The 9,895-nt window shown below is 36.7% G+C and overlaps 1 protein-coding gene across 1 annotated transcript in view; it reads left to right on the top strand.

Moving 5' to 3' along the window:
• Nucleotides 1-3,088: 3,088 nt before the first annotated feature.
• Nucleotides 3,089-9,895, top strand: part of LOC108735583 (uncharacterized protein C05D11.1) — a 102,816-nt gene continuing 96,009 nt past the window's right edge. Inside the window, exons 1-2 of the mRNA XM_025975520.1 lie at nucleotides 3,089-3,407; nucleotides 3,459-3,700. Coding sequence (XP_025831305.1) covers nucleotides 3,236-3,407; nucleotides 3,459-3,700 — 414 coding nt within the window. The 5' untranslated portion in view covers nucleotides 3,089-3,235. The remainder of the gene's footprint in view (nucleotides 3,408-3,458; nucleotides 3,701-9,895) is intronic.

A 9,895-nucleotide genomic window follows, 5' to 3' on the forward strand; every position in this document is an offset into this window, starting at 1 on the left:
CACTGGAGATGTTGCTCGAGGTTTTCTGATGCCACAAAGATGTCATCGAGATAGCACCTGGCGAACGGGCCTGCTGGAGTGACTGGACGGCATTTCGTCGATGAGCGAGAAAACCTTCCCCGTAGCCTCTTGCAGCATGTTGTCGATGGTCGGTAGCGGATAGTGATCTGGAGTTGTACCTTAAGGCGATGGTAGTATCCAGTGACTCCACAACCTTCATTGGACTTTTCAACGAGTCGGAGAGGGCTCACCCATTGGCTGGACGAGGGTCAAACGATGCCTTGTTCGATTAGGCACCCGATTTCCGCCTTGGCTACTTACAGACGAGCAAGCGTCGTCGAGGTCGTTAGAAGACCGGAGGGCCTGTCTTGTGGATGGTGAAGTACACGGGCAGGTCTGGAAGTGCCACTGGGGTGGCTTCTAGAGAACAGAGGTCGGTGTACTCTGTGAGATGATCCGCGTAGTGACGATCTAGATCCCCGGGGGGCATCTGCGCAGGTGCCATAAGTACTGACACGCTGTGGATCAAAATCGGCACCGATGATGGCGACCTAGGCGTCGCGACTCGAAGGCCTAGGTTGAGCGACAGGGTATGATTGCCAAATGTGACAATCGACAATTTGACAGCCGTGAGTGTGACTAATTACACTCGGCTCCTGAGGAGTACGATGGAGCCGGCGTCTATCGAGAATTGAGTGCGGGACTTACGGTCGAAAATCTAGAGGCGGTTCTCTGTTGTTGTGGTCCACCCCCGCTGCCTGAGACGGAGGAGGTTCTATTGGTTTCTCGAAGCAAAGGAGAAAGTGCAGTGTTTGCGGCATCTCTCCGCGTCCGCCTCGACTCTTGATGACACCAGCACTGATCCGGATGATTTGCTGGCGTAGTTGATTAGCTGCACTGTCCTCTGCCTCGAGATCGTGAGCGACCTCGAGTGGGCTGCGATGGTTGCTGTCTATGGAGGGCCAGTTGTTTGAGCAGATTTTTAATCTCGGTCATGTCTTGACTGCTAGCGGCTGCTGCCACTGGGCCAACGGTACATCGACCGAGTTGACCTGGGTTGGTGCTTCCAGTTCGTCGGTCATATCACTGAGCCCGTGAGGGAAGCCGCTCTCATGATCCGGAGCATGCAGGTTATCTGTGGGGGAGAAGATCGAACTATGTCATTTTTATGATCTCATCGGAGACCTTGTTCCCGGCTAGGCTCTTTATCTGGTGGAGGAACTGAGACGTCTTTAAAGTTGGCGAGTTGGAGGCTACAAAACAGCTTCCGCAGCTGGACGTCGAAGTAGTCTGCGAAGCGGGCTAAGATGGCCTCCTTTAGGTGTTCGTATTGGTTCTCCGCTGTTGGGTTTATGAGCATATCGCTCAGCTTAGTGATTGTCGGGCGTTCCAAGACAGTGAAGACTGCGAGATACTTGTCTTGGTCATAGGTTACCTCGTTGGTCTCAAATACCGCCTTTTCCAGGGTTCAGAAGGTGGAGGTGCTTACGTGGCTCCCGGCTGGTCGTTGGCTCTTCGAGAGACGGAACAACAATGCTTGGGTAGCTGTATGTGCCCAACACGCACACACTAGTCTGTGTCTAAATTGTCTAATGAGAGGTAGTGAGAACAAAGAGACAATGCTAATGGCCTAGAGCTCCCTCTTGGCTACACTGCTCTGTCGTGGTCTAATACGAGGACGGGCGGGTGGGACACAATTGTTCGGCACGTCGCACACACACACTATCACTCGCGCTTCGAAGAAAGAAAAATCTGGCACGCACCTTAGCACTCGTTGCCGCTGCGATGCTCGACGTGCGAATCAATATGGCGGCGAGGTCCGGTGCGAACTCGAAGGCCGTGCTTTCGTGAATATCTTGTTTCTAGGTTAGGCTTTTCTTTTTTTACATTAGCACTAGGATGGTTGAGCCCGACTTTCCGACCGAGGCAACGACGATTGACGAGAGAAAAAGGCGGTCGGGTGTAAACGACGTCAACTGTGACCTATTGTCCGTTGCAGTTTGACTGATCATTTTTCGTAAGGTACTTCTACTGCTTACCTCTACGAGTAGAATTTTGCAAAGCTTGCACTCGTTGGGAATAGTATTGAAGCAGCAACTGTTCCTTTAAAATTCGCCACACTGTAACCTGGGAGAAGCCAAGGTTCCATGCTATTTCTCGTGTTCTACTTTGGTGGTTGTCTTGTATGAAATAATGGATTTTGTTTTCTACAGGGGCGATATGATACAAGTGTTGACGTTCACGGCCTTTGCATGTAGGGTGTACATTACCCATTATAAATTATACATTATCTTTTAATCTTGTTTCTTATTTGTTAGATTAGATTAAGTGTGATTGATGATGTTTATGTTAAACCTGTGCACAGTAGCTTTTTATTCTTTTAATGTTGTAAACGTGAATGTATGTATTCGACAGACCCATTTTTGAGTTTAATAAATGGATTTTGGATCACGTTACTTAAAATTTCGCTTTCAGGTCTATTTTTGATAACTTGTTCCAAAACGAGCAAGATTTGGTAAAGAGCGAGGGGGTGAATAGTAAGAGGAAAAAGGAGTAAGATGTTCAATTGAGCGAGTTGCGACAATGCTGAACAGCATAACATTTTTTTTCTTAGTAAATACAAAACCTTCAACTTAAAAAAGTAAATTCATATCCGGTTTTACCGCCCCTACAAAAGTGTCGCTCCGGGCAATCGTCCAGTCGCCTGTGTTGCTAAGACGGCCCACTTTCTAATCTATGGTTTATGATTTTCCCCAAGATGTTATATTTTGTAATATCATTATGTACTACCGGTTGCATTACGACAAGAATATCATGATGACAACTAATATGAATTTTTATTTTACATGTAAATATTTATTTACTAAATAACTAACCAATAGACAACCCTCCTTCTTCGCTTTAAAGAAGAGGCTATTTGCCTTTTCTTTGTACAAAGTTAAATTCCCCTTATACAATCCAACGATAATTTTACTACACATTTTGAAGCACTAATTAAAAAACAATTATAAACAGGGAGAGCGTAGGACATTGGCACAGGAGACACTTCCCTTTTTATATTTTGACTTCATTTGACTTGTTTTGACAGTTCTAAACATAGAGTTCTGAATAGAATAATTTTGAGTGTTAGCATGGTGATTCCTTCTAGTGTGCTCTTTGTGTGCTTTATTATTTTTTAGTTTAATAACAGTGTTACATATTATTAAATTGATTTGTTAAAAATTAATCAAGTATAATGTCGCCTACAGATAATACGCCACTTTTAAATACCGGTTCCTTTGAACTTGTTCATTCATTAAAGGCATACGATAAAATTCCAGTTTTTGAATATAAATCTAGAAATACTGGGTTAACTGTTGTTGCTGCAGAAATAGATGGGCCTATTGTATATGGTTATTTTTGTTTAGGTAACTGTTTATTCTTTTTTTTATTAATTAATAATCTATTCCATTTTATAGCCACAGAAGCATTTGATGACGATGGCATTCCACACACTCTTGAGCATTTAGTTTTTCTGGGAAGTGAAGATTATCCTTACAAAGGCGTATTAGATTTGCTTGCCAACAGATGTCTTGCATCTGGTACAAATGCTTGGACTGATGTTGATCATACATGCTACACGATGGAAACCGCAGGGAGTGAAGGATTCTTGGCCCTTATGCCTATATACTTAGATCACATTTTGTATCCAGTTCTGTCAGTAAGTTATTTTATACCTCAAGTTGAGGAGGCTGGTTTATAAACTCAAAGTGGTACTTGGGAATCAGAGTTAAGAAAAGCAACTAATAGTTGGCAGATTAAAGTAGGGTACCAATAGGGTGTAAGGGGTAATAAGATTGGAATGTTCTAAAGATATGAAATACTAACAAATTGAATATAGTCTCAAATCACTGAAGGAGCCTATTCTAAAATTATATATTTATTTTTATTTATATTTATTTGATGACCAATCATAATTTAATATATTTACAGTAAAGAGTATAGCACATTAATATCTCAAGGAGGTGGGACTATATGTCCACTTCTACAAGAGACTGATAATTTACCAACTTACCATAATAAATAATAAAAGACAAAGATCCACTGGAAAGGTTAAGCCATTTAATATACAAAGTCAATTGTAGGGACTGTGACAAATGTTACATAGGACAAACTTCTCAATATCTGTTACATCGCTTTAACCATCTAATTAATACTGCACAGAATCCCGTAACAGTGCACTTGCATACCACAGTTCATACTACAGCCTTCGAGAATGTGTCGGTGCTTCAAACTTGCCACACCACCCAAAAAAGTCTTTGTTTTGGAGATGGCGCATATATACAGAATTAATAAATGCATGAACACAAGAACTGATCACGAGAACCTGAGCACCATGTACTGTTATTTGCTATCTATATGATAAGTTATCTACCACTTTGTGGTTCTTTTCGTTGTTTTTCCACGCGAGGTCGCCATATGGGTCCACTCTTTGCTCTTACTCTAGATTTATGATCACAACTTAAAATTTACTTGTTACCATTTGTAGTTAACCTTCCAGTTGATCTGTTAATGATTGTTTTTGTTTCCTATTTCACCATTTTGTTTGGAAAAATGTAAAGTGATTTTGCCAATATGGTTTGGTAAAAGACAGTCTATTTTTGTTATCTTTTCAGCTTAAGATTACAAATTAAACCATGTGTTGCTCTGTAAAACAAAGAAAGGGCATTTAAAATTTATTTATCGATCTTTATCTATTAAATAAATAAAATTTCTAATATTTCAATTACTCAAATGACTATACAGAGTATACCAACACAGAGTAGAAACAATAATCCAGTAATAGCCAATAACGCTCTTTTACCATTCTTCAGTAGCTGGCGCCATCTCTCAATCACAAAGAAATCCTAGGTCCTAGGTATTCCTTTACATCTCCCCCCTGGGATTAGAAAATTTCTCTGGAAATTTTCATTTCTTCCAATACCCTAATCTTCATTTAATGGCAGGGATAAGTTTTGTAATATGGGAATAGATTTGACTTCATCTTTTTATGTCCTGTATTAATTTTGTATATTGATTGCGATAATCTATCTTCGATTTTAAATGGACCAATTCTTAACTCATCTAATTTTCTTCTATTAAGTTTGTGACCATTTTCGACATATACCGTATCACCTATTTTAAAATCATGGATTGTTCTGTTTTATCAATTAGCATTTTATTATATTTATGTGACTTAATTGTTTCTAATGCAATCCTTCTGTCTCTAATTCAGTCGTCTTAGTCTTTTAATGTTTAAGTTCGTTTGGTATGAATGAAACATCAGTACCATCCAATAGGTACCTCTGTGCAAAGTCAGTTATTGAGTGTTCCGTGTTATATCTATCAACACAATGATGAGCAATAGTCGTCTATGCTATAGTATTTTGATTTTCATTTATCGTGCACTTTATTTTATTTACGAGAATTGTTTTTGTTTAAAGAAAAATCCGTTTTTAAAAACATAAAAACTTTATTTAAACAAAATTTGAAAAATTGACCCACAAATGAGATGTCTCGAGGACCAATACACTTGTATAAGTGAAGAAACAATGAAGTTTTAATTTTTTTTTATGGATAAATTATAAAAATTTAAATAAATTCAAACAAACACGTGAAGGAATCGATAAAATATGTCAAGAAATAAGAAAAGAAAAATAAAAGACTTTAAAGTTGCGCTTGCAAGAATAATTTTGTTACACGCGGCGCTCCATCGTGTGTCATTTGACCTAAACAATGCCGCACGTATTCGTCGAGTACGTACGAATGTATTGTTGTGTAGGTGCTTACGCTGTTTCGAGTCGTAATTTGTTTATTACCCTATGACAGAAGTTAAAATGGGGAAGATCGAAGGAGGAGGTCTCCCTGTACCATGAAAAGTTCGTGGCGGTCTCACCCCCATAAAAAGTTATAGGGGCCATCATCTAGACATTTACCAAATAATTTTTGTATTAAAAATAATACGCATTGTATACCTCCCCCTTTGTTAAGCTGAAGGTATCTCGCCGATGTTTCCAGGTAAAGTTGGATAAATCCTGAGGGGAATTTCTTTCGTTCTTGATCGTTTTCTCATTGGTTTATCTTCTTTCCTTGATCTTTGTTTCTTAAGTGTAGTACACGTATATTTATGTTTTTGATCTTTAATGGTTCTTCAAAATTAATGTCTTTCACGTTAATTTTGTGAAAGAATTCTTTGGGTGCATATTTTTCAAAATGTTCATATGATATGTTCTTAAAATTATATACATTGTTGTCAGTAATTAACCGACATGAAGGTTGCGAGTGTATCAAAAAGTTACCTTTTGATGTTTCACATTTACATGCTCGTTACAGTATTCTAACATTTTTATCTTTCAAATGAGCCAATATTTTTCCACTAATGCAATTGAATAGAGGCACTTTGATCTGTAATACTTTTCACGAATGTACATTTATCGTTCAACTCACAAACATCACTTTTAGCATTCTTGGAAATTAGTAGACCATTTGTTCATTGTCCTTCCTCGTTGGTTCATAGGAATTCATCATGGTGTTGCAGTAGAAATCGTGCAGGAGGAACCATAACAAAATTGTTTGTAGGCAGTGGATAGATTTGAGAAATATTAACTCTTGGTTGCAGGATAGGTATTTTGACAATGTATACAACTAATGAGGAGTTATAGACGTTTGTAATAAAAATAGGGGAAGAACCTCATATAAATGAGAAGAATTCAGGTATTATATTGTCTGCTTCGGAAATGTGTTAAAAAGATGTTGTTTAATTTCAGAAAAGGTATCAAGAGAAATTAATTCGAGGTCTAGGAGATTTTCGTTACTGAAAGTAATTGACCTTTCTATCAGTAAAACCTTTTCTATATCAAAACGTCCAGAATGTTCAGACAGAACTGTGCATTTATGTAAGACTGTGTTCTTTCATTTATTTTATTTAAATTTTCTGTTATACTTTTCGTATAATTTCCCAATTGTGGTAAGTTTTCTTTATCTTGGTTTTGAGATAGTATGCGCAAAACTAGTGAACACATTTTGTCTTTTAATAATGCGTTTTTAATTATGTTTTCTTGAATTTCTTGAAGGTCGTCATCAGGATTACCAATAATGTATTTTATTGCTGTTCCAAGAAAGTTTATAAGTCCTCTCTTTGTGCGTAATGTAGTAGTAGTAATTTTATAGTACAGTCCTTCTAAATACAATGAGCGTTGTTTAATTAATTGAATCATTTGCTGACCATCTCATTCTTATACCTACTCTAATAGTATAACAGTTTGTGCAACGTTTGAATATGTTGAATACAGAGTGGAATGCTTTATATAAAGATAGAAGGAATGATAATGATTTATATGGCTGCCGAATTTAAATGGTTCTCTGTGATATCCATTTTCGTTGTTAATTGGCTCGACTTGAAGAACTAGGCTTGCGAATTATAAAATTTTCTTATTGGTCTTTGAAATGTCTACCTGTAATATTTTCCTTATCTAACAACATAAGTGATGTGTCCATTTGTGAAATATTTTTCATTTTCTTAAATTTATTTTTAAGTTTGTTTCGGTTTTTAGTTTTTATAAAAACTGTTTCTGAACCTTCAATTGCTGGTATATCTCTGCCTTCATTCGTTTTTTTAACCCGATTTTCTCCTATCTCCTTTTCTTTTGCGTAAAGTTCTTCGTAAAACTTCATTATTTTATTTCTTCTGTATTTATTATAGTCTTCATAAATTTTTAAACTTGTTTCTATACGTAACGGATCAATGTCATCGTATGGTCTATATAAAATTTCAAAAGGTGTAAATTGCGTTATGGAATGTATCGAATTATTGTATAGAAATACAGCTGTTTGCATAATTTCTAGTAATGGTTCCGGTCAACAGGTGAATTGCTATTTGAATTGCCCGGGGTAGTGTAATGAATTTCAATTTTATTGAACTCCATGTATTCTTGAATATAAGTCTATTATCAAATTCGGTTTGTCAAGAATGATTTTTTTAATGGTGATTAAAATGTCTTAATTTTCTTAAAATGGTTAGTGAGTTTTTTTTTTCGATGTTATAAATTTGTCCGTATTTGCTAAAAAGATGCAAAAGTGTAAGAAAATCTTGTTTGTTGCAATACATAATGTCGACGTGGATTATTTCAAATGGTCGTTTGGCTAATAATGGTCCTCTCATAATTGGTTTATGTGGTGCCGTTCATATTTTCCTAAAGACATTTGTCGCATTTGGTTATAAAATTTGTAACTTCTTGAGCTATGGTGGGCCAACAATAAAATTTCTGGAAATATTTAACCGTTTGTTGAATTCCATTGTGATTAATATTGTGGTAGTTCTTTACTGCTTCAAGTTGAGTTTCCCTATTTCCCACATTTATCAGATTTTTCGTACATTTGATAATTTTGAAGGGTGAAACTTAATATTCTTTCTTTCAATAACCTAATAGGACACTTTCTATTACTGGATTGTCGAAATATATTGCTATAGATAGTCTTATTTGGTCGAAAATATTCTTTTACTAAGTCTTGGATGTTGTTTTTATTTAGAGTGATCTTTAAAAGGTTTTTTGATTTAAAAATCTGCTTTAGGTAGATGGAGTACGTAGTTTTGGCTGTTCGAATAATTTGGAGTTTGTAGGAATTAATAAGCTTTTCGACAATCGGGAATGCAAACGTATGGCTTTCTTCTGCTGTGTGTTGCGTTAATGATTGCTATACTTCTTGACTTACTTCTTCTTTCCAGCATTGTTCTATTATATCATCAGCATCTTTAAGTATTTCATCCTCATTTACATTCGGTATTTTAGATAATACTTCTAGGTCTTCGGCAGTTGTTTCTTGAATATTCAGTTCACAAGTATCCCTTTCGAGTCTGCTTAAAGCATCTGCTACCTTGTTTTCTTTGCCTTTTTTATAACGGACTTCAAAATCATACTCAGCGAGTCGAATTTTCCACCGTGCAAATCTTGAATTTATTTCTTTTGCTGTAGTTAGCCATTTTAAGGGTTGATGATCTGTTTCAATTATAAAACGTTTTCCAAATAAATATGGTCTAAAGTGCTTGCATGAATCGACGACAGCTAGAAGTTCCTTTTCTATAGTTGCGTAATTTCTCTCGGCTGTATTGAGTGTGCGTTAGTAGAACGCTATAGGTTTTTCATTTTGGGACAAAACGGATCCAATGGCGGAATTACTTGCGTCTGTCGTTAATGTGAACGTCTTTGTAAAATCAGAGTATGCTAGTACCGGTGCGTTGGTTATCAAATCTTTGCATTTTTGAAAATATTCTAGATAATTTTTATCTGTCGAATCTATTTTCGCATTCTTTTTCAGACATTTTGTCATAGGTTGAATAATTTTGGCAAAATTTTTGATAAATCTCCAGTAATATCCCATAAGTCCTAAAAATGCTCTTAATTGCTTAATGGTCGCTGGTACCGGGTGATTTTTAATTGCTTTAATTTTAGCAGGATTAGGTAATATCCCTTTTGGTGTAACTACATGACCTAGAAATTGTACTTCTTTGCGAATAAATTCACATTTATCCAGCTGAAGCTTTAAATTGCACTTCTTAAACTCTTCAAAAATAAGTTTTAGATGATGTAAGTGGTCTTGTAAGTATAGGGTTGTTCGGAAAGTCATTTCGTTTTTTGTTGTGGAAATGAAAGACAGTTTTCGTATAATAAACAAATACTTTATTAAATTATATATTGACCGTTCTGGTCCAACACCTTTTGCCATCTTTCTGGTAGTAGCATAATTCCACGCTCATAAAATTTTTGGTCTTTGCTGGCAAAAAACTGATCGAGGAGGTTTTTGACCTCCTCATTTGAGGTGAAGGTTTTACCGTCTAAAAAATTTTGGAGTGACCGGAACAAATAATAATCCGATGGTG

This window comes from Agrilus planipennis, unplaced genomic scaffold, assembly GCF_000699045.2.
Source record: "Agrilus planipennis isolate EAB-ADULT unplaced genomic scaffold, Apla_2.0 scaffold116, whole genome shotgun sequence".
Classification (NCBI taxonomy): Eukaryota; Metazoa; Arthropoda; class Insecta; order Coleoptera; family Buprestidae; genus Agrilus; species Agrilus planipennis.